Here is a 24,970-nt window from a genome sequence, read left to right on the forward strand (position 1 = left end):
TTTAGACCCGGAAAAAAAAATCACCATGGGCAGTTATTGTCACTAAAGCAAGGATACACAAATTGCTCATACATGGTTCTAGGATTTAAGTACATCTCTAGGATTTAAAATGTTTCTCAGATTTTAGCACCTTTTTAGTATTTTAGGATGTTTCTAGGATTTTAGGACATTTCTAGGATATAGCATTTCTTGGATTGTGGGATATTTCTAGGATTTTAGGACATCTCTCAGACATTAGGACACTTCTAGGATTTCAGGACATTTCTAGGATTTTAGGACGTTTCTCAGATTTCTGACATTTCTAGGATTTTAGGATCTTTCTCGGACTTTGGAACGTTTCTAGAATTTTAGGACACTGGGGTCTTAGTTAGGACCTCTGTCAGGGGTGCAGGGTATCCTCCACTGACACTCTTATAAACAAGCTCTGTTTTGATGCCATTTTATGCACTCTGGCATATTCTGTATACAAAAAGTATAGTGACAATTCCCAGAGCAAATCATTTTATTTCTATTATCAATTAGAAAATGGTTGAGGGGTGCAGTTTTGGCCCACAGGCCCTAAGTTGAGCAACTCAGCCATAGTGTATCACAAGGTACAAAATTGAGCTTGATTATTAAAAAGTTTTGGATAAAAACATAATACAGTTCAGCATACGCACCTAAGAATAACTCATATTACCCACCACCATTTCTTAATGCAGTCTAGAACCAGGTCTGCCCTGCATTCGAACCAGCCCCAGGTTAAGTGCCAGTTAGAACACAGAGCTTATGGTAACATTCAAAAATAATGTTTACTTAGCCCAGTTTCACATTGGAGACTTTTAGCCCCGGGTTAAGTCCATTCTCAGGAAATAACCTTGCAACCTCAGGGCTAGTCTATGCTCTGGACCAGGGTCAGCAAGCCCTGGGCAAATGTCAAGGTAAAGCCACTTGGGATGTGTTTGGATGGTGTCAATGTGGATGCTTTTCTTGACCCCAGGTTAAGAGCTCCCCTATCATGGGGGCTGGGGGCAGTGTAAAAAGCAAGGTAATGGCCACATTGTCAAAATTAGGGGGGCCAAAACCCCCCCTCCCCCCACCCCCCAAAACATTAGAAAACTAATTTCATACATCATATACCATAATAAAGTACAGCTATATACTGTATACATTGTGAATATGTGATAAATGAAAGCTGCTACAGTCTTTATAAATTACTCAGACTTCATGTGTGCTATCTGACAAATCTAATGTAATTAAAAACTGATCCTGAGTTTAACAGGCTGGTGAGCTGTGCTCTGCTGGGGTACGGCAGCACCAACTAAACAAACCACACATTGAACTGCAGTACAACATAATACTCGAACAGGTGAAATGGACATTTGCCTGTTGTAGGAGAGCATGTTTTTGTTTTTATCTCTAATTAATATATTGGGGGGAAATTTTAAGCATTTGTCAATTTCAGGGGGACAGATGAGTCAACACCACTATAGCATCAACATGAAAGGGTGAGAGAGAGGACAACATGCAGCAAAGGCTGGAGTTGAACCCCAAGTTGCTGTGAGGACACAGCCTTGAACATGGGTCGCCCTCAACCAGGTGAGCTACCGGGCGCCCCTTCACTCCAGATTTTGGTGTATAATGATCTCAAGACATTGAAACACTCTACCCTCAAATTCAAGTAACCACAATGACTGTCATGTCTTTCTCACTTGTGATTTTTCCTTAGTCAAACTTAAATCAAGTTCCTAATGGACCATTTCAACTTTTATCAAATACTACTTCTGAGTTATTGCCTTACTGAATTTTTGTAATGTACTGCCATTCCTCCTGCCACTATACAATTTGTTTAAGGAAAAAAACTCCTACTGGTAATAAACATTTTCTTTATGCATTATAATCACCAATATCAGACAGTGTTGAAACCAAGACGGCACACGTTCCTTTCAAACTGTCTTTTATTCAAAGTTGCTTCGATAAAAAGTTCTTATCGAGTTCCAATAGTGACCTGCCACACTCTGATCAGGTTGTCAGTGTAGCCGGCAAACAGGGTCTGAAAAGAAAGAGGGATACGGAAAAAGGGATTACTCAATTTCTGTGATATTAAAATCCTACAGTGAGTCCATCAATATTCAAGTAAGTGTTTCTAGTGCCCCTCATATTTGCAGGACTGTCACCATTAGACATCAGAGTTATAAGTGAATGGGTATAATCACTGGGGGTCGAACACAACAACAATTACTGGGATAGACAGAAATCTGTGCTAAAAAAGTTCCTACAGTACTAAACGTGTTGTACCTGTCCATCAGCAGACCATGCCAGGGAAGTGCACTGTGGGGGTTCAGCCTTGCTATTTGTGCTGATCACTTCCTGTCTCAGCTCATCCACAATGATCTTGCCCTCCAGATCCTAAACAAGGAGAAAAAAAACCACAGGAGGCAGAGCAATGAGTAACTGCTCAGAAGTAGCAAAGAACAGATGACGAAGTTAATGCATCCAACATTAATTACACACTGGTCTAGGCTAGAGCTCAGAAACAGCCTCTTTATCATCAAGGAATACAGATGGCATTGAAAGTTTCGTCACTGCCCTTTGTACTATAGCTCTTCTAGACTGTATACTGATCATGAGATATTTAGGATTAAGGCCTCTTACCCAAATCTTGATACTGGGGCCGGTGGCGGCACACAGCCAGTAACGGTTGGGGCTGAAGCAGAGGGCATTGATGTTGTCACCGCTGTCCAGGGTATAGAGGTGCTTGCCCTCATTCAGGTCCCACAGCATGGCCTGACCATCCTACAGGAGAACAGAGAAAGTTTTCATAACCACATTAATATAGATATGTAGGATATTTTCATGAGGCTTTAATAGCTAACCTCTGGGGAGTTTGTTGCATAATATTCAGCACCAACACAATGACCTTTTAAAGTGCAGGTAACACTCAGAAACAGCCTCTTTTATCATCACTGTGAAACAGATGTTTTGTAAGTTTTCGTCACTGCTGAAACCTGCAGCTGGTGCTTCAGTTGATTACAGAACGGAGGGGAAAGATGGAAAACCATCCTGTGGCAATCTACAATAAAAAAAAATAAAAAAAAGAAGTTTAGTTCATACCCTTCCACCGGATGCACACAGGGAGCCATCAGGAGAGACGGTCACTGTGTTCAGGAAGCCACTGTGGCCAATGTGGTTGGTCTTCAGCTTGCAGTTGGCCAGGTTCCACACCTAGGAGCAAAGGACAGGCAGACTGTGTCACATCTGTGGTAGTAGAAAGCTGTATGGGTTACGCGCTTAACTTAAAAATTCTCATCAGTGGGGAGGTCACTTTTTAAATTCAGGTTATTTTTTCACGCCACAAACTCAGAGGCAAGAGCAAAGGAGTTTTGAAAGAGAACAACGTACCTTGACCATCTTGTCCCAGCCGCAGGAGACAATGATGGGGTTGCTGCTGTTTGGGGAGAAGCGCACATTTGAGACCCACTCAGTATGGCCCTCATCCTGCAAATCAAAGTGCATATGTATGAACTCAATGTAAGATTATCTGGTTACCCAACACTGTTTTGTTTATTTAATGTCCAAATAAAATCAAACAAGGTAGAAAAACATTTCTGTCTAAAGTGACATATCTTCTCTTACAGCTCACTGGCAACCTGAAATATAGATTATATACAACCAACCAAGGTTACTGTATCATCTGTTGAATGATTATCAAGCACAGCAATGGTGGATATCTTTCCTGTTGTCAAAACCTAACATTGTAAAGGCATTGTGACTGGAGAAACAGCATACTCTATGTAATATCTATCTGAACTGTATTTGACAAAAAATAAATGAGTAAAAATAAACGAGCAAGCTTTGGCTTTTTCAACTAGTAGGGACTGCCAAGTTTCTGCTTATGATTCTGAAAAGCACAGTACCCAGTATGTAAACCCATAAAAATCTAGTTCCCCTGGTAGAAAGAGTCCTACTGCTACTCTGAAGAACGTCAACACGAGTTGGCGGCTCACCTGAATAGTGTACTTGCAGACTCCGAGAGTGTTCCACAGCTTGATGGTCTTGTCTCGGGAGCCAGACACAATCTGACGGTTGTCAGCAGAAAAGGCCACGCTCAGAACGTCCTTGGTGTGTCCAAAAAAATGGCGGGAGGTGCTGCCACTGGAGAAATAATGCACCAACATTTCAGAAATCAAACTCTGAGAGACTCCAAAAAAGGGAAGCATGTCTAATATCACTACAGCTACACCTGCAAGAACTTTTCCAAAAACTACACACACGCTCATTTAACCAGTTTTCTGTATATGTATTTCTACTATGAAATTTAATACTGAAGAGAGATGATGTATTATTTTTTTGTTAAAGGCCAAACACTAGCACCATCATTCATCCATAAACATGGCACTTTAAAAGATATACTATGCCCGATTGACTGATTTAAACACTCTTTTAAACACACTCCCCAAAGAAAGCAAAAGTAAAAGCCAACCATCTGGCACCTGGTCAGTACCTTTTCGTAAAGCCCTAAGCTCACCTGAGTGCTGTGGAGGTGCATGGCCTGAAACATGGCGAGCACCAAACATAAGGATGAAGGCAAAGTCGCCACAGAAAATCAACACCCAATCCCACTTCTCGTGGGTCATAAGTGATGAACTTCTGTATGATTCTATACATGCTATTTTTTAATCAGGAAAATCCTGCAAAGTATATCTTAAACACTGCATTACATTTTTTATGGTCCAGTGAGTACACAGCTGCAGATGCACACTTCAGCAGAAAAGGATGTAAGAACTGGGTGATAATTTACCATTTACTAGCAGAGTTATTGTTTGCAGCATCAATTTGGTCATTAGACTTCTTGTGTAGCTGAACACAAGATCCTCAGCTCCATGACTACCTCCCAGCCACACATTTACTTCAAGTGACATGAAAAAATGGTTTATTACAAGTTGGTTAATCAATATTTCTTATGTGAAGATATTTTATCTATCTATCAATCATAATTACTAAGGTGTATAATTTAAAAGATTTTATATAGAGATTTTTCAGTCATTTGGCCTGCATGTCACATGTAACCAAGTTGTCCATGTAAGATACATCATGTTGCTGCAAAGTCAACCCAAGTATCTGGCCACACAACTTGGATCTGATTTATCTATTGACAGTATGGATAAAGGTTTGATGCAGACCTGGTGCGGCATGGCAATGAGAGACGTATTTAAGTGTTACCAAGATGACCAAATTCAATGCATGCATTGATATTTTGGCTAAAACTCTTTGCTGTTCCTGTGGGTATGCTACACCAGACTCAGGTCAAGAATTCAACGTTGTACACACCTGCTTTTCACCTAGTTTGATAGCTTAAATTATTAATTTTTGAAGCCAGTTTTAACAATGGGGATCTTTGTTTTTTGTAATAGTTAGAGAGCCAAGGTAAGAACTGATTTCATGCATCCAGAATTCCTGCCAGAAATGACACCATTCCTGCTAAACATGAACGCAAACAAACCATCTCTAGTAAACACACAGAGGAGGCATCTTACCTCCTTAAACCCAACACATTTGACTAGTACTGAAGAGATATGCACTTACGTAGTAAGATCCCACAGGCGGAGGCTTGCGTCCCAGGCGCCGGACAGGGCAAACTGTCCATCTGATGAGATGACCACATCACTTACAAAGTGAGAGTGGCCCAGCAAAGCGCGCTGGGGGATGCCATAGTTGGTTTCATCACGGGTCAGCTTCCACATGATGATGGACTTGTCTGGAAAACAAACACCCAGGTTAGTTTTAACTCCGGTGCGCATAGTAAGTCTGTAGAGAGCAGATAAAGATCACATGTGGTCATCGAGCGAGTGCAGGAAGCAAATTTATGTCTCCAGGTAGGGGAGTGCCATATCATATCACTCACAACAACACTGGTATATTTTTAACTTGATAAGGAAAAGTCTTATGATAATGGCAATGTTCAGCTTGTTCACAAAATGTTTTCATACCATTATACCTGGCAACAAAACAAGCACGGCTGGAAGTGAAATTGCCTCAGCGGGAAGACTAGAGGAGAAATTGGTGGAAGGAAGGTAAAGCTGCAAAAGGTAGATGCCCTGTCAATCAGCTGTATTTTAGATTTAAACATGACTTTTATGTCTGCTAGTTAGTTTGGGAACTAAATGTGGATTTGAGAGAGCTGTTGGGGGAGATGTTGGGTCTCAGATGGGAGTAAATAAGTCATTCATTTCAATTTTTCCTTAAGAGAAAGAAACACCCCGTTCTTAAAAATTACAGATACAAGTTCACATTTTTTTTTGTATATTACAACTGTTTATATGAATAATTTGTGGTTGAGTTTATTTGTACCATTTATATTTAACATAGAATATGAATCTCACCCGACAATATTCTTGTTTCCAGACTAGAAATTAAAGAATATTTTGATGTTTTACTGAATATAAAAGCAAACTGAGATGTTCATGTCAACATATAAAACAAGTATAATGTTGCCATTGCATCTTTTTGAAATAAGTTAAATATATTTCAGAGTTTTGTCGATATTACCCAAACTCGCTGAAATATTATTTCCAGAACACATCACAGAGCCCTATTCCTAAGGTCCCATTTCCTTAGATCAATAAACTTTAAATATGACACATTAAGGACACCTTTCAAAGGGTTTCATGTTCTCAAATATGCTTTTTCCCCTCAGTAAAATGTTTAACATGTTGTAGTCACTCACCTACAACGTCTATCCTTCTGATGTTATACTCATTGAAACGTGTCTAACACAGTTTCGTGTCTGTAGACAGTGATGAACCAAGTCGCCTTTTTCCTTTTACGTTTGCTCTTCTGCACTGATAACTGCAAACATGACCCTTATCAATCTCTTACAATGGGGACCTAAGAAACATGGGCATGATCCCATGCATTAACGGGGAAAGCTGTCAAACAGTCAGCAGGTTAACTCTACTTAAGTTAGAAGCTGAATGTCACCATATCCACACACTTTACCACCTGACTGCACTTGCACTACACTTAGTGTGTTATTACACGTGTCGCAGATGGGAGTGTGGATATCTGACGCTAATTCACTCATGACGTTAGACAGCGTTAGCTAGCTTGGCTAACGGCACCGAGTCCTCCTGAGCTGGTGCGTCTCAGTACGCACGCAGTAGAATAAGTGCTGTAGGGGCTGTTTACACACATTTCACCTGCCACACACACCAGTTTTAACGTTTGCCGTACGTTACAGTCGCAGACTTACGAGCTGACTAATGCTAACCTAGCCATGTTGGCGGAACCGGCGGGGGAGGCCTCACCTCGGGACGCCGACAGGATCATGTCGGGATACTGGGGCGTCGTAGCGATCTGGGTGACCCATCCATTGTGCCCCTTTAGGGTCCCCCTCACTGTCATCTGCTCGGTCATTTTGGCGAAGTTCGGTGGTGCCTTTTACAAGGATGGATTCGGATTTTTCTGAGGTTCAGAAAAACCTAGGTCCTCATCGCATCTAGGCACAGAGGAAAAGGAAGTACGGACCCGGATGCAAAAACTATGAGGGGTGAGCAGCCCGCAAAGGTTTCTGGGAAATGTGGACTTCATACTTTCTCCTTACAATATTACGGTTTTTGATTTGTAGTCGCTAAAATTTGTAGAGCATTTTAATTGTAAAGCTAAAATACTGCATATATTTATATCTAGTTCCGTTTTCTGGCATTGCTAAATTGTGCTCACTAGCCTATTTGTTTAATTGATTGTTTTCTACTTTTCGTTTTTAGGGCCTTTTTGTTTATAACTCTTTTCTTCCCACTGCAATATACTTTTTAGACAAGGCAATATAGTCACTGCTTTTTTAATTTAGTTTTGCACGTGTGTTTTTTCTTGATCTATGGAAATGTATATGTGATTTTAAGTGAGTCTCATGGGTGTGAATGCTTTTTTTTCATGTTGTTTGAGCCCTAACTGAAGGCAATTTTCTGTCACAATTTGATAAACAATACATTTTTTATCTTGAACCTTGAAAATCCTTTTATCTATCTTGATTTTTATTATAATGGTATTTCCATTTTTTTTTTGTTGGCTCTCTGATTGTGTTGTTGCATCATTTCCACCATTGTTGCTAAATTCTAAAAGTCTGCAGTAGTGTAATGTAACAAAGTAGCCTGATAGCCTAATAATTTGTCAAAGTAGGCTACTTAATTATTTGGAAGGTTCTGTACTTTACAGAGTTTTTATATTACTTTAACTTTTACTCCACTACATTTACTAAATAAAATATATAACCTGCTTTTACTCCATCACATTGTCCCTGAGCATTTTAGTTATTTAGGATATTACAAAATAGGGATGTTTATTGTAGGCTCCATTTTTAAGGTGCACTGTAATGACAAAAATATGTGTATTTCTTAGTGATGTAGCCCACGCCTGGATTTTGTAGGCTACATGAACACATTTAATAAAGTCTGAATAAAATAAGAAACACATCAGGACTATTATACTAAATCTGTAGGCGATAGAAATACCTCATGAACATGTTGCAAATGATACAGGTTTATAAACTGGTCACCATAAGAAATGACACAACAAAATTAGATAGGAATTGGGGTACTTACATTACTCCATGAAAGTCAAAATAAGTGACAAAAATAGGCCTATAGCAACAAAAAATAATGAAATGGTCGAGATGTTTTTTAATGTAGTTGTTGGGTTTTATCAGCTTTTTGTAACTGTTGTCCTTGCAAAACTATAACCAAATCAGTTAAAAAACAAATTTACCATAAATTAAACTGCTTATTAGCAGTTTAATAATATCATAAACAATATCATCATCTGATCATCTTTTTTTTAATCCATAGATCATATTTCTTAGGCTAAATAATCCTTATGGTTTCCCTTAATGCTTAATGCAAATATTGCAAAGGTGCATTTTTTATGTGGCAAGGTTTCACACATTATGGATGTTACTGAAAATCAAATGCTATTACATAATCAATATTAATGGTAACATTTCATTTAAACTTTTTTTTTTAAAAGAAACCTTATATTTAACAGTTAAAGATGATTAACTATTAATTAATTAATAGTTAAGATGCATGCAACATAGATCCCATGATCCTGATGACCCCAAGATGGTCCTTGACTATAACAAATGTGGTAGTAAGGTTATTTGTTAATTTCAAACTAACAATTTGAAAAATTAAAAAGAAATCCATTCCCCATGGATCGACTGCAACTAGTTGTGTAACATGTTGTGTACTCTTAGAAACAATGAACTTATTAAACTGTAACAATGTTGGCTTAATGGGTAACAGACTAAATTCTGTCCCTCTTATAGGCATATTTAAGACAGATGGTCCAAAGAAACACGGACACAGCCATCAGCACCATTTGGATGAAAATTAGCCTTCCTGCTGGTGTTGTTTTGTGTTGTGGAGTTACTTTAAGGTAATAAAATGCTCTTCTGATTTGGAGCTTTCCACAGGGCGTCAGAGGTCAACAGCAAGGCGGCAGTAACTGATAAACACATTCAGCAGAAACCGTCAAATAAATTTAAAGGCAACATTCTCTGAATTTATTTGAACACAGCCATAGTTATTTCTGAATACTGACATTTTTGTTTTTTATTGAAAAATCTCAACAACTTTGTGAATTGCCATAAAAAATGTCCAGTACTTTGGTTTGTGGTAGGGCTTATCTGAAAAGCTGAAAACATCCTTAGCAGTACTTCATATTTAGAGCCAATTAGCAAAAGCTAGCATGCTACCATGCTAAGCTGGTGAGCCAGGTAAATACTACCCAAATATTATCATGGTATCATTGTCGATGTGAGCATGTTAGCATGGGGATGTTAACATTCGGCTCAAAGAACAGTAGAAGTACAGGGGGTCATCCTGCAGAACTTGCACACAGATCTGCAGCAGATGAGTATGCCTTTTGTGTGTGTAGGGAGGGTTGTTTTGGTATGTCCATTCAATGTCACAGACCATAAAACAGATAAACTGTAAATCATGAAAAGAGGTCTGTAAAAACTTTACGGTGGTTACCTTTCTTTATATGTCTCTTACCTATTCAGTCTTTCTTTCAAACTTGGTGCAGACTAAATTGGATCGATGTTTCTGTGCTGCATAGGAGGACATGGATGGTAACAAGTGTTATGTTATCTTATCTCTCTGGTTAAGGAGCTGAAATTACCACGTTCACTCTGCTGTTGTGTTTCCGTCAATGCCAATCGTAGACAGAGGCGATAAAAACTCCTGTCTACTGCAGTCATTTGACCCAGGTGTGAATGCCGATTGTACGCATTCGCATTGCATTAAAAAGCCAAATGTAAGCAGGTGTTAGCAGGTTTTTTTGTGCAGTGGGAATGAGGCTTAAGTGTCAGCAAGTCTGGTGACCTGTCCAGGGTGTACCCCTCCTCTCACCTAATGTCAGCTAGGATCGGCTCCAGCCCCTTAGGACCCCGAATAGGATGAACTGACAGACAATTAATGGATGTGTATTTGTTACAGGTTCTGTGTGGCTTATATTCTCTCTTATCATATTAATGTCCTTCCTTGGATGATAAAATGCTTTGTGTCTACTTCTTTTAATACATGCAGTATGATATAGGGTTGGTAGAATATCTTGATGCAATATTAATGTTGAATGAAACAGAATTAATTTAACATGATTATGATTTAATGGACAAAAAACATAAAACTGGAGACTTAACTTCAGTTTAGATGTTTAGTTAACCAGTTTTCATGTTATACATTTCTTAGACAAGTAATTACAAAAATAGCTTAATTCTTTTACAACCAAATACACAACCAAAAAAAAAACATCCCAACAAAGTCAAGCTAATACTGTGTTATATGACTTGCTAAAACACCAAACTGTATTCAGATGCCGTGCCATTTACTGGCTGCTTTAAACCTCAAACCTGAAACTGATAGAATCTGCAAAAGAAATAAACACATATGAACATGTTAAATGACAGATAACCATCAGCCTCCAGTGAAATAATGCTACGAATGATGTGGTTTACAGTAAACCATTCTGCTTTCAATGTAACTTCTCAGTCAACATACAGTTTTATTGTCAGATTTTCTATTTCAGCTTAATTATATGCAACTCATTTCCAGACTTTTGTTTAATAGATTTTTTTTTGCACTAATACCGTTAATTTCATAAATGAGTGGTGCAGTAATGTTGAATATGATTATCTTTCTTACAAAACCTTCCTAAGTTTAAACCATTAAGTCAGAGTTCACATCATATTCATACAGCTGATATGGAAATGGTGTTTTGATTTGTTATACTGTAAATATACTGTAAAAAGATGCTTGCACAAAGAAATCTGATACAAAGTTATGTTATGCACTGTCATTTTAGACCTAAACAGGAATTACTACAGAGATATGTGGCCTTCATCCTGACCATTGAGGCATAACATGAGCCTGTTGGTTACAAAATTACAAAGAGGATAATGCTGATATCCTCTTTGTAATGTGCAATGTGTTTATTGGATTTAGTAAGAAATGAACCAACACTGTTATCCCTCTTCACACTGCCCTTGAAAGAAATTACCTCATTAGAAAACCAAATTCGGTTCCTTACTTTTTCATACATCACATATCTCTTTGTGTTCCTCTAAATTATGTAAAGAATATGTATAAAATCATGCTTACAAAAGTATTTCAAACTACGCTAATACTGACCCTGTTTGAAATTTGCAAGTGCTGCAGTGTTTCTGGTTGTAGGCACAACATTGGAATTAGAAATGTTTACCAGTCTGTGTGTTGATGGTCACCAAAGATAAAACACTCTGACTGTTCATATTCAGGCTGACAATAAAAATGTTGCAAATGATTGCTTGCCAGTTAACCCTAGTGATTAACCAGAATTTATATTGCTGAATATGATTGATTCTAGCAAAAAATGCAAATCACCAATGTATCAATGAAGAACATACATATATCCACAAAAAAAAAAAAAAAAAAAAACTAAACTGAATTTTCTATTCATGTAGTGTTGCCCCCAAAGATTTTTCATCAGGGCAAGACAGGGGCACTGTAAATCTTCAGGTGGCACACCAAAACCAAAACCAAAACTGAATTTTAGGAACTTGCTTATGCTGTTAAAGTATATAGGCAAGTTGAAAAGTATGTCAATATGGAGAGTTAGGAATCACATGCTGATATACTTTGCTTTTTATTTGACAATTAATATAATTATTTGATGTGCATAAACCAAAACTGGTATAGATAACATTTTGAGTTTCACAACAATCCTGCTTTAATCTGTTGTACATATACTGTGATTCATTGTTTTTCAAATAGGCTGGTTGTCCTTTTCCTTAAAAAGCAAATATACAGTTTTAATCTGAAGGAATACATTGAGTGTAAGGAACAAAACATTTACTGGGAAATAGCCTACTCGGTGACTTGTGGGTAGATCCCATTTTCGTTCAGATATCTTGATGAGAGTGTTCAAGGGACCCCTTTGAAAACGGCCCTGCCAGTTGTTCTCTCAACAAAATTTAGCCTAAGTCTGGAGCATTACTTTTCAACAAGCTATGTCAAAATGGTTGGCACCAATGGATGCCTTAGGTTACCTAGTTTCTCAAGATAACACTACCTAGCTTTAAAAATGCGCCATAAATTCTTAAAGACTGTAATTTTAAGTAATATTGCCAGTAATTGTATCGGGGGGCCACGGTGCCACCTGGCCAACCTCATAGGGGCACCACTACATTCATGTGAGTATGTATTTCTGTCCATGTAAACGGCACAAAACAGTGATTCTATGAAAACTCCATCCTGTATACATGAATGCAAATATTTCAAAACGGTACATCCATAAACCCAAATACAATGACTGTTTTCCTTTGTTCAATGTTCCTTTAAACAACAATCCAGGTGTAAAGGTGGACATGTGTGTGGTTTTGCATTTAAATGCATATAAATATGCAAAACAGAGCTTTAAAATGGGTACATATAAGTATTTAAGCACCAAGAAATTATTCCATCTGAGAAAAATGTATTACAAAGACCAAAACATCAATAAAAGTCATTGGAGAGCAAAGGCTAAAACTTGTTGTGATAATTTAAAAAAAAAAAAGCACGCACAGAAAATGCTAAATAAGTGACAGTTATAAACCTTCTTCCGAACAATGGTTGCGTATACATTTGATTCATTTCATACTTTGTTAGTCCTTCAGTCCAAATGACTAATATTGATTCAAAAATATCAAACAAACAACACACATTTAAGTCAGCAGCAAGAACTTACACTGTTGTCCAGAGCAAACTGGACAACGGTAAATAAACATGTCTTCATCAATGATTAAATGATTATGATCAGTCAAAAGGCATCAGTTACATAGGAAATTATTAAGAAAAATAATTTGATTGGCAATCATTTGTCAACTGAAACACTGGTTTATCACAAATACTGTAAGTGGTTCCTTCAAATCTGGCCTATATATTCCACAAACATGGCAATGCACAGGAATGCAAAATGTAACTGGACATGAAGATAGGTAAGAGTATAACAAAAAACATACAAGTCACCACTGCCAAAAGTGTAAGCCATAAAAAGGTAGACTTACCGACGTCGCTGAGTGGCTTATTAAAATGGAAAGACTATTAAAGGCTGCTTATTGCAAATGAATCAACTGTCTTTTGAGGTTTCAATGAAGAACCACAAGTCATACAAGCTATCAGGATTCTAAACAATACTTTGCCTTGTTATGATCATGCATTTAATTAGTGAAAATCTTTACAAAACAGCCGTACAAGAGATCACCACAACTTGTTCAATGTATGTGTAAAGTAAAATCCTTCCTTATGTGCCAGTGACGTCAGTGACTCCCAAATAACTTTGACTGGTTATCAAGCTGTTGCGTGGCATCATCAGCCATGAGTGCCTCTTCTCAGGTGGATGTGGAAATGCAGGGTTCTCTGTCGCCCCCTCCTGGACAGTTTCCATAACGGAGGATCTGAGTGTTCAGTGTGACACTGAGGCATGACTTGCTCTGCTTCATAAAGGCCAATCTGCCCCTTGTGCTCTCTGCCTGTCTATGTGTCTTTTCTCCACCAGGCCCCGCGTCCCTTCAGGGCTGAGAGAGACGCTTGCGTTTGAGCTTCTGTCTCGCCATTTCCTCCTTTTTAGAAAACAGAGAGGAGAAGAGAGTACTGACCCACCTCATCTGCAGGTCCCAAAGAGATCTGTCCATCCATCAAAACATCCATGAGTCTGGCTGAACGCTCACACAGTTATATCCACACAGTGATTACAATCAGGCAGCAAGTCAGGCTTTGTTAGTTAGGCCGCCAGACTGTCAAGGCACTCCAACACTGTCATCTGGACTGTCTTTCAAAGTAAGAGTCCAACTGCCTGTTCAGTTTCTTCTCTTTAAAATCATAGCTGCATTCTAAACAACACGGGATCTCTAAAAAAGTTTTTGTAATACTGTAGAATCAAAAATGTCCTTGTTAAAAAAAAAAAATCTCAATATATTATATAAAACGTTTTAGGAAAAAAAGGAAGTGGGTTGTTGGTGTAGTATTCAATTGCAATATATATACCATATCAATATGTACAGACTCCATGCTGCTGGTTAGTCATCACTGCAAAAGAAGAATAGTTGGGATTGATTATTAGTATCATATCAAATTAAAATCCAAACTTAACTTTTTACTAATCTCAACCACTCATGCTGTAAAATTACAAGCTCACACGCTGTAATATACTTACAAAATGCCCCTGTGTCAAACCAGAGTCAAGCAGTGAATTTAATGCTCACAATCCTTGAGTCATAATGTATGCTTTGGCTGGACATAGTGTTAGCTTTTTGCTGTTCCCTGACTGTGCCAGCTGCTGTCGCATAATAAAATGCTGATTACCTCATTAGTTACAATATGCTTTAAAAAAACAGTTAGGCCTCTTGACACTCACCTTGTGCCAGCAGCCTGGTATGGGCAGCCCGTCCTGTCCCTGCAGAGAGAAAACAGCAGTGGAATGACAACAAGAAAGAACATGTCATTTGATGCACGCTAACACACACCTTACAGTCCTGCTGATTTACATATCACCTAACTCGATACCAGAAAGCCAATAAGCATATTTTAAAAAGACCAACTCTTTCTTTATGGTGGCAAACATTTGTTCTCTCTACATGCGATTAAGAACGCATAATTTTTGAGAGACAAATAAGACAAGAAACAAAGTGTTTGGATTGAAAAGCAACTGTAGAGGCGTAAAAAGTAATGCGGCAGGAGGAAGGAGGCAGAGATACTGTACCAAAGGACAGGGGGCCTCAGGGCCGGAAGGAGGAAGAGGAGGAGGTGGAGGGGAAGAAAGCCCTGCCTCATCAGACACACCTTTAGTCTCATCACAGCCCTGTCAGCAAGAGCCAGTTACACATTCACAGCATTGAGGAGGAAACAAAAAGAAACACAGAAAATGACAGAAACAGTGCTGGGAGGAGAAAGGTGAGAGGAAAGCGGCAGAAAGTTGATACAAATGTGCAGTATTTCTGTGTGTGTGTGTGTGTGTGTGTGTGTGTGTGTGTGTTTGTGTCTGGAGGGGACTAACCACAGGACAAGGCTGGTCCAGGCCTGGAGGACCCTGCTCTCCCTTCTGGCCCTTCAGACCTCTCTTTCCCACTCCTCCCCTGTCACCCTGGACACGAGGACAGAGAAAAATGTTGAGGAAAATAAACATTGGATTGTGTGTATTTTATTGAAGATAAAGTATTTCTCTCTGGGTTCTGTACTAACTTTTTCTCCTCTTTCTCCTCGGTCACCTTTCTCTCCCATCATGCCCGGGAAACCCTGGATGTAGAAGCACAAATAGGTCAGAGGGCAGCTTATCACTGAACATGGAATAAAGGTCTGTTGAACTGAAAACAACTGAAACCCAGTGAGAAACTTACATCTAGTCCAGGCTCCCCTGGTCTGCCCTGCAAACACACATTCACACATATTCACCATAATTTATGTTTTACTGACAATAAAAAAAACAAGTTAACATATTAATGAAAATGATGGTGTACTCACTTTCTCTCCCTTTGCACCTGGGAGACCCACTAATCCTGCAGGCCCAGCGGAGCCCGCGGCACCATCTAATCCCTGCAGGTAAAGTACATTATTATTACTCCATCTTGATATGGTATATCATGTTTTTAGGTAGATACTTTATTAATCCTTCACAGGAAATTGCATTTGTTACAGCAGTTCATTTGCAGCTAACCACACACAACCACACATAACATAAAAGCACTTCTGTAATTATCCACAGGAGAAAAAAAATCTTAAAAATAAATGATAAATAATAAACACAAAAAAAATACTCACCCCTGAAAAATATGATAAACAATGGCTATTTTAGGGCATTAAAAAGTCTAATGGCAGCAGGCAATTTAATAATTTTGATGATAATAATAATACAAAAAATAACAATTAAAAAATAAATAAATAATGGATCACTTACTCTAGGTCCAGGAGCACCTAAGTCCCCCTTTTCTCCCTTTATTCCGAATCCAGGCTCACCCTGCATTACAAAGACAAAAACAGTGAGTGACAAACAACATGTCATGGCCTCTACCACACAATAGATGCACGGTCTTGCAGTCTTACCTTAGGACCAGGCATTCCATGCAGCCCCTGAAAAACATTGCGCACTTTGAGTGTGACAGCTACAGGTGTAAACAACAAACTTGACTTGACTAGTTTCTACCAGGGTTAGGATAGTGAATATTAGAGCACGGTAGGTCGGGACATTTTTGTATCGAGATGAAATAACCTTCTATTACTTGAACAGACACAGGTGTCTGCTTGAAATTTATTATTTTTTTAGAGCCCAACCCAAACATGAAAGGCACAATGTTGCACAATGTACAAGTAGTACATTTTCCCAAAATTCAGCCTCTATCGAATAGCTGGGTCAGTGGGTACAGTGAAATGGGACACCGACCTGGTTCTGGGCTTTCTAAATTGAAAAAAAAAAAAAATTAAAAAATGTAGTATTAATTTAAAAACATATATTTTCAATCAAATTTGTTCACATATTTCTTTCAGAAAAAATTTAATTAAAATATATATAAAAAATTACTAAAATATGGAATTTGGCTGTTGTCTGGGTCTCAATTTATAACTATCATCTCAATGTGATAACCATAGGCTGTATAAAGTCTCTAGTTTTATATAGACTTTTGAGTTTCTTTCATTTTGCACAAAAAGCCAATATCATAAACTTTAGAATTAAAAAAAGTTTAATAGTTGAACTCTGCACATTCAAAATATGCTCAGGGGTTGAAGGTAGGATTATAAGAAATTCGTGAAGTAAACTTTCACTCAGTAACTTCACATTGAGTCTTAATTTGTCTTGTTTTGTCGACTTTTGGTTAATTTGGAACGAGGTATAAATGACAAAGAATACTGTACCAACTGTTTCAGAGTGAGCGGATGCTCTTTGGACTCCTGTGCTAGTTACCAACAAACATTCAGACAGCTAACACAAGCACAAACTGAAAGGCCAAAAAAAAAATTATCGGTCCAACAAATTGTTTTCTGTATGCGGAAAACTAAAAACTAAAAACACTATCGTAGAAAAAAAAAATAACAAAAGAGACAAAAATAATTTGAAAACTTTGAATTAAAATTTGAGGAATAGTCGGAAGGTCTTCACTTTCATGTTGAAAGTTAACAAGGTGTAGTTAAGTGTGAGCATTTCTTTCTAACTTGATAAAAAAAACAACGACCCAACTGTCCCCTTATCCCGTATTCCCCTACTCACCATGGATCCAGGGGACCCGGGAACCCCCGGCGGGCCCGGTGGGCCCGGTGGGCCTGGCTGGGAAATCATCTGAACCTGAGTGCCATTGAAATTAGAAGAGTCAGAGATCAAAAAAATTATTCAACAGTCTACAGTGACATAATAAATGGGCTAAAACATGAACAATTACAGGTTCAGTCCTTAGCCCTTATGGCTCTGCACTGATCAGATACACATATGAGTGAACATTGTCTTGCTTGTGTTACACTAACCAGGTTGTCATCAATTCTGCAGTCGCCTTTCTCTCCTTTGTGTCCGTCCATACCCTGACCCACAGAGAGTGAGAGGAGCTGTTTATGTCTTTGTCATTGTTTCTGTATCAGAGAAACTTGTTTACTGTCACTACTTACAGCAGGCCCAGAGAGCCCCATCTCGCCCTTCTCTCCTCTCTCGCCAGGCGGTCCTGTCTCACCCATGTCACCTTTAGGTCCCTAAAGGCAAAATAAAGTAGAGATGTCACATTCAGGAGCAGCTGGAAAAAAACAACTAAGTTCTCAAACCACTATATGTATAAAAAAAAGAAACTGGTATGAGAAATTAAATCAGCTTGTAGGTAATCTTCGCAAACTATACCTTCTCTCCGTCAACTCCTGCAGGCCCAGGCAAACCAAGCTCACCCTGAAAGATGACAAAGAGAGAAAATATTCATTCACCGCAGCACAAACCCAGGTTTCAATGCCAAATCTACTTTGTTTTTATTAAGCCCCATTGGCAAGATGACTGAGCCCCTTACCTTTTCCCCTGCAGGGCCTGGGGGTCCAGGTGGTCCAGGTGGGCCCTGCAGAAAGACAATGAGCAAGTCTGTAATTGCCCTGATAAACTTTATGGTGTGTGCAATCTTACACTGAAATATAATTTTTCCATCCTTTGGCTGCAATATTGTTTTGACCAACAAGCTGTTGTCAGAAATGGAATAAAGTACTCATTAATTATGTTTTTATCAGTATATAAGAAAACTTGAAACTAAGAATTGTGTTTTTGTAAGTTTAGAACGAGCCCTTCATATCTACATAGGGAGCGTGTCCTTCTCCACACAGCCCACCCACTGATGTATAATAAAAATAGATACCAGACAGCAAGATGATTCTTATTCAGTTGCTTGCCTGCCGCATACGCCAAATAAGTTTCTAACTTCCAGGTTTTCTCCCCCTGGCTTTGACTGTGATGATGTCACGTTTTTATTTATTTATTTATTTTATTTTTGTGGCTTTTGCCTTTATGTAGATAGGAAAGGTTAAGATTGAGAGGGGCAGAGAGAGAGGGGATGACATGCAGCAAAAGGGCCAAGGCTGGAACCGAACCCGCACCCGCTGTGGCGAGGACATAGCCTCTCTACATGGGGCACCCACCCTACCAAATGAGCTACTGGCTGCCCCAATTTCAAAGATGTATAATCTGCTTTTCTTAACTCAAAGTAAGTTTTACAAATATAAAACTTCCATGGATCAAAATTCACAACAGAAAAAGCCATAACTGACCTTGTTTGAAATTGGGGATGTGCTGTCAACAGTTTTACAGATGTCTCTTTATAATGATGGCCTATGGGGAAAAATGCTTTTTTGGCACTACTCCTTTTAATTGATATGGAAAACTTTTTCGAAAATAGTGGCTTATTTGCACATCCAGCAGACTTGGAGCAACATTAGCATTTGTTTGGAGTCGGGTTTGTGTTTGATAAATGGCTGTCTAACAATCTTTTATATATCTTTTGCTCCCCATTGAATACTGAGGAATTAGCTGACTCTTCAGCTGCTAAATGCTCACAGTTTTTTGCCTGTCTGCTGTTTGGTGCTTGGCAGATAGCACAGAGCAGAGAGTTGTGCTGAAAATGGCTGGCTACTGTGGCTAAAAATGAAAATCATAAATAAAGCCCTGAAACTTGTGGGAAAGCTCCAGAGAGTTGAGGGGATAATTCTCTGTGGGTTTGTCACTTAAAATGAACGCTTACAAGTATGTGATCCATCGGTAAAAATACTGATTATAGCCACTTTTATTACATCTGTCTTTTGCAGACAGTCACATTGACATGTGGTGTATATATGACTATTTACATTGTTTGTTACCATGGTAGAAAAACCATAAAGCTTGAACATGGGCCAACGCAAAACAATACAAAGACAGCTGATGGATTTCACAATGCATGCTGGACAGTAAACAAAGCTAATGACTTCTTCGTTGACTGTGTTTGCTGATCCAAACCAACTTGAAGCAATTTTATCTCATAAAGATTGTGCTGAATGTGGTTTGTGGTACACAATAGCCTGGCATAATTTTCCATTCTGTTGATTGTTTTGATGCAGGATGAGACCGTTGCACAAAAGGAGGAGAATTAAAGCAGTCGCATTATTTTATCTAACACTGATGGATGAAGAACAGCATATCATACCCATCCCATTCAGTGCTGGTTGATGAGTGACAGCATCTTAAATCGTGCTCCATAATCTCTACGTCTGGTCACACTTGTTACTTCTCCCTCTGAAGTCTTTGGCCATCTTGAAGTCATAAAAAAGAAGCCCGTATTCCCTCCCGGAGGTGTACACGCTGATTCTCCCCCTTATTCTAACTTGTAAGTTGTGGTTTATCTTCCATTTAAGTCATGGAAAACCAACAGATGTTTACAAACAGTTGTTTGATCTGAGATATTTCATCAATAGAAAGTTAAGGCTACTCATGCAAATAATTACACAAAAAGCTGAAAAATGAATGATACCAGCAAGCAACCAATTTCAGCATGGTTTGAACCAAATTCATCATCACCCAAAACTTCACTACAGATGAAACTAATAACTCCTTTCACACAAACAGGTGAACGGGTCATAACACAAGCTGTGTGGCCAACGAGCACTCCCTGCTCCGTGGAGATATAACTCTCGCTGAGACCTTGCGTGTGATTTGGTGCCAACTGATCCACGTTGGCAAGAGGCTTTTGATAAAAATCTCAGGTTCATGTTTTCACCGACTCCTTTGTAACCATCTCATGCTGCTGTCCACAGCGTCGCATGCAGGAGCCCATTTCAGATCAGGTCCGAGGGGACCTTGTGCATAGTGGTTTTTAATCAAATACACACTCCACTGCAGAGATAGTCATCTGTTATTAGCATGTAGCACGGTACATGGCAGAATCAAAGGGTCTTGTGTATGAGAGGGATGTGAAACTGAGACTGTACCAACTATGAGGGGTCCCCTCCATCCTCTCCAATGCATTCCCCTTGTGCACTCAGTTACTTGAAACACAAATGCATAGACAAAAAAACACCATGCTGCCCTACAGCAAGTTACAGCCAACATCTTTTGAAGCACGTTGGATACATAGCATGAAAATGCACTCAGAACAATCTAACAAAGTCTGTTGATTTTTCTGCATGATTAAGCATGCTTCTTTAGGCTATACGTTATCTGATAAAAGAGCCCAGCTGTACTATATTTGCTGGGGCTGTGTGTTTTCTCCCAAATGAATACGCAAGAGAGTCTGGTAGACTAGTAAACCAGAGACATCCAGTAATACTCTTAAGATGTGGCCTCCAGAGTGACATCCAATACATATGAAGAATGTAGTTCTGGGTAGAGGGCATCTACAAAAAATCAAAGATCCACTGGCTGAAGCAGGTGGGATGTGCCTTTGCAACTTTATGTGAATATACGATAAGTGTTAGTTACTCAACACTCCACCAAAACCATGCATAAAAAACAGCAGATTACCGAAACACTGATGGTGTCGATGGCCTGTCGAGAGGAAATGGCGACATGTTCAGTTTAGGGGTTTCAAAAAATAAAATTTTCAGAGGTGTTTCTGAACACGCTACCATCTCTGGGCTTGTTTAAATTTTGTCTGACGCCTAACTTGAGATTTTGTGATAAATGTTTGATGGAGTATTTGATGCAACCATAAATCTGGTCTCACTGATGCTTCGATATCACTCACCTGGAAAGCATCCAGAAGCTTCCCATTGAAGTCGATGATGTCTGAGGAGCCTGTGGCGCCTTTTTCGCCAGGATAACCCTGTGATGGAGACAGACACATATGGTTGAGAGATAATAAACAACTGAAGAAAATCATATTATAAGTCTTTCTTTCAGAATAATGTTAGAGAGGTCAAACACATACCATGGGTCCCTGTGGTCCTTGCTCTCCTATTTCCCCTTTGTCTCCCTGTTTGATAACACACACGACATTTTTTAGTAAATAGATATATTTAACATTTATATGTGGTGTAGAAATTATGCTATGGCTTTTTATATTGATGTGTTTATTGTTTAAATGCAATCGGTCTTCTACCTTTAATCCTGGGAGTCCATCCATGCCTCTCTCTCCTTTTTCTCCCATACCTGCCTCGCCCTGTATTAACACAGTCAATATTCAAGGTCAATACATGAAATACATTTAAATACTCTCTCTAACTGATGATAAACGGTAATCTGTACCTTCGCTCCTGGAGGACCCTGTAGTCCTGGATAGCCAGGCTCACCATCTTCTCCCTGTCAGTTCATAATAGGCAATAAATGTCAAAAGTACAAACTTTTTGGTTACATGATACATCTGTTGCAAACAGCAGATTGCAGCAAGTCAAACTGAATTAAATGGAAAGTTCATCTTGAAATCATTAGTATGTACATTTCCTCTTATGTGTACTGCTATTTATAAATCTAGATTGTTTTGGTGTGAGTTGCCAAGTGAAGGAGATATAGACCCCAGAGATGTCTGCCTTCTCTCCAGTATAATGGCCCTAAATAGTACTCAGCTTGTGGTGCTCAAAGTGCCAATAAATAAATACATTTGAAAAACTCAGCAGCAACGTCTCTTCCCAGAAATCAAAAGGCAGACATCTCTATGGCCAACATCTCCAACACTCAGCAACTCACACCAAGAATCTAGATTGATGAATAGCACCACATGTAAGAGGAAAATTAGGATTTTTTTTTTATTTTGGGGGTTAATTGTCCCCCAAAATAAAGTAAAGTCAAGATCAGTAATCTATTAATTATCATACCGGCTTCCCAGGCGATCCTTGTGGCCCCTGAGGCAGAAATATATTTGGTTACCATGATTATCCAGAGAAAGACAAATCATCACAGCAGACTTACAATAGTACTTCATAAACGACAACATCAGCTTGCTTGAACTGGATTTGAACTACACTCACCTCAACGCCATCACGACCTGGAAAACCCTGAGGAGAACAGAGGAGAAACTTTGTTATGGTCTCGTCTTCAGGTAAAGCTCCCTCCAAAAGCTGAACCACTTTATCCACTAGATGTCAGTGTTTGACAAAGCATGACCAGCACATGGATGTCAGTTAAGCAAGCACTTATTCTGAGACTGAGTACACACAGACGGGTGACAAAGGAAAACAAGATACAGATGCTTCCACAGAGCATGAAGGCTCACTTAATGGTTTCATATGCTATGGCCGTAGCAGTAACCAGATCTCAATCCAATTGAACATCTGCGGGAGATTTAAGACTGAGGTGTTTTACAGCACTCTCCTCCACCACCATCAAACAACAAATTAGAGATTAACAACAAAAACATTCATCAGAGGAACACTTTACCCACAAAATGACCTTACATTTAACAGTTACTCACCCCGTGTAAAGTTACATTTGTGAAGGAAACTGTTTTTCTTGCATGGTCAATGCTGAACGAAGAATCCAAAAACTGAGAAAATTCTTGATGAATGAAATAAAAGGGGGCCAAGTCTAACAACAGCAAAACTACTTAAAAAAAAATCACGCAAAACTTGTGCAGTATTATCCAAGACACATATATCCAGCAGAATGCTTAGATCTTCCCAAACACCTTCATTTTTACTAAAATTGTACTATTTAAAAAAACTTCCGCAGATAAGTAGTGTGCACCTTGGCAACCACTTGTGTTTAAACTCTTTTTGTACATTTCAATTCTTCAAGATTTTTTTTTTCCATTTTTGGATTCTCCATTCACAAAGAAGATATGCGAGAAAAACAAAGTTTTCTCCACAAATTCAATGCAACGCGCAGCGAGTAATTGATATATAAATGATCATCTTGATAAAGAACTCCTTTAAAATACTTTATGCTGTTTTGTCCTTAAATGTGTCACCTATCTATATTAAAAAAGCCTTTTTTTTCAATTGCCAAGAGATGACTATGGAGCCCTGGTAAGGACTCAGTGTATGATGAGCAATAACGCCCCTCCCCCAAACACAAATACTGAGACAGCATTCCATGTCCACTTTCTGGCATCTGACCATCATTGATTTGGCTAATTTAGGTAAACAGACCAATTGTGGCTGTTTGTGAGGCCCAGGTGGACGTGTGTTTGAAGCAACATCTGCTATGAAGTATGAAGTCATCCATGGCAGAGACAGCTTAGTGGGATCTTGTGCAAGAGCCCTCCATCTCTCACTCTCTCTCTCTCTCTCTCTCTCACACACACACACACACACACACACACACACACACACACACACACACACACACACACACACAGCTATCAAGTAGTTGTGTTTACTTGATCATACAGTGCACTGTAATAAAGGCATGACATGAATTGGAGGTTATTAGCCCTCTGCTCTGTTCTCATATGTTACAATAATGTGCAGAAGCTACTTAGACGTGTCCCAGCTGGTTTTCTTCTTCCTGTTCTCTTCCAGCACATACAAACTGTCATCCCCATCTCCTCTGCTCTCTTTTATTTCCATCCTCAGTTGCTCCAGCAGCTTTTTAACCTCCTGTCCCACCCCTCTTACCTCCTCCTCGTCTTTTGATCTTTCCACCACAGCAGCGGGAAACAAATCACCGTTGCAAATAATTTCTTAGCACCTCCTTTTATCTTGAACGCAGCTAAGGATGGATGAAGACCGGTTCAGATGTCAGATACATTTCCAATTATAAACGATACTAAATTTACTCAATATTATTCCCTGAACTTAGATATGTTGAAAGGAAATGTTATTAGTGACATGTCCACCACAGCAGTTTGATGAAGCCGTGCATCAAACAGAAACTACGATGGCTAAAACTATGCTTGAGATGTCATCCCTTTAATTCCCATTTTACTGATACAAACGACATGGTTTTAAGGACACCCGTGCTGGCAGGCTTACTTACTTTCTCCTGCTCAGCTTACTCAGACATCTGCCTACAACATGGAGCGGCTCTTAGGGCTGCTTTGTTTTGCTATTTTGGGTTTTGCAACGCCTTT

The 24,970-nt window shown here is 39.0% G+C and overlaps 2 protein-coding genes across 8 annotated transcripts in view; both read right to left on the reverse strand.

The window, feature by feature from the left end:
• Positions 1-1,919: 1,919 nt before the first annotated feature.
• Positions 1,920-7,503, reverse strand: rack1 (receptor for activated C kinase 1). Its single transcript, XM_042493299.1, has 8 exons — positions 7,287-7,503; positions 5,566-5,737; positions 3,987-4,134; positions 3,382-3,477; positions 3,094-3,204; positions 2,635-2,775; positions 2,278-2,388; positions 1,920-2,032 (listed from the first exon to the last, which is right to left on the reverse strand). The coding sequence occupies exons 1-8, from the start codon at positions 7,393-7,395 to the stop codon at positions 1,967-1,969; spliced, it is 954 nt and encodes a 317-aa protein (XP_042349233.1). The 5' UTR covers positions 7,396-7,503; the 3' UTR covers positions 1,920-1,966.
• A 4,454-nt stretch (positions 7,504-11,957) lies between these two features.
• col23a1a (collagen type XXIII alpha 1 chain a) overlaps positions 11,958-24,970 on the reverse strand; it is a 146,574-nt gene continuing 133,561 nt past the window's right edge. For 2 of the 7 annotated variants that reach the window (XM_042493729.1, XM_042493726.1), the window contains 22 exons: positions 22,929-22,955; positions 22,776-22,802; positions 22,210-22,263; positions 22,064-22,123; positions 21,893-21,937; positions 21,710-21,787; positions 21,487-21,510; positions 18,521-18,565; positions 18,361-18,405; positions 18,138-18,218; positions 18,000-18,053; positions 17,749-17,823; positions 16,590-16,616; positions 16,444-16,503; positions 16,011-16,082; positions 15,887-15,913; positions 15,732-15,785; positions 15,547-15,633; positions 15,253-15,351; positions 14,908-14,946; positions 14,707-14,715; positions 11,958-14,113 (listed from right to left, as the gene is read on the reverse strand). In XM_042493729.1, the coding sequence (XP_042349663.1) occupies positions 14,063-14,113; positions 14,707-14,715; positions 14,908-14,946; positions 15,253-15,351; positions 15,547-15,633; positions 15,732-15,785; positions 15,887-15,913; positions 16,011-16,082; positions 16,444-16,503; positions 16,590-16,616; positions 17,749-17,823; positions 18,000-18,053; positions 18,138-18,218; positions 18,361-18,405; positions 18,521-18,565; positions 21,487-21,510; positions 21,710-21,787; positions 21,893-21,937; positions 22,064-22,123; positions 22,210-22,263; positions 22,776-22,802; positions 22,929-22,955 (1,140 nt within the window). In that variant the 3' untranslated portion in view covers positions 11,958-14,062. Of the gene's footprint in view, positions 14,580-14,706; positions 14,716-14,907; positions 14,947-15,252; positions 15,352-15,546; positions 15,634-15,731; positions 15,786-15,886; positions 15,914-16,010; positions 16,083-16,443; positions 16,504-16,589; positions 16,617-17,748; positions 17,824-17,999; positions 18,054-18,137; positions 18,219-18,360; positions 18,406-18,520; positions 18,566-21,486; positions 21,511-21,709; positions 21,788-21,892; positions 21,938-22,063; positions 22,124-22,209; positions 22,264-22,775; positions 22,803-22,928; positions 22,956-24,970 lie in introns of all 7 variants that reach the window. The other 5 variants (XM_042493728.1, XM_042493727.1, XM_042493730.1 and 2 more) reach the window with 5 other exon arrangements.

Source organism: Plectropomus leopardus, chromosome 9 (assembly GCF_008729295.1).
Source record: "Plectropomus leopardus isolate mb chromosome 9, YSFRI_Pleo_2.0, whole genome shotgun sequence".
Lineage (NCBI taxonomy): Eukaryota > Metazoa > Chordata > Actinopteri > Perciformes > Serranidae > Plectropomus > Plectropomus leopardus.

Coding starts and splice junctions, on each gene's coding strand:
- rack1 (XM_042493299.1), bottom strand. CDS start 7,395: ATGACCGAGCAGATGACAGTGAGGGGGACCCTAAAGGGGCACAATGGA. Junction 2,389..2,634: donor GCCCCAGTATCAAGATTTGG/GTAAGAGGCCTT, acceptor CTCCTTGTTTAG/GATCTGGAGGGCAAGATCAT. Junction 2,033..2,277: donor CATGGTCTGCTGATGGACAG/GTACAACACGTT, acceptor CTTTCTTTTCAG/ACCCTGTTTGCCGGCTACAC.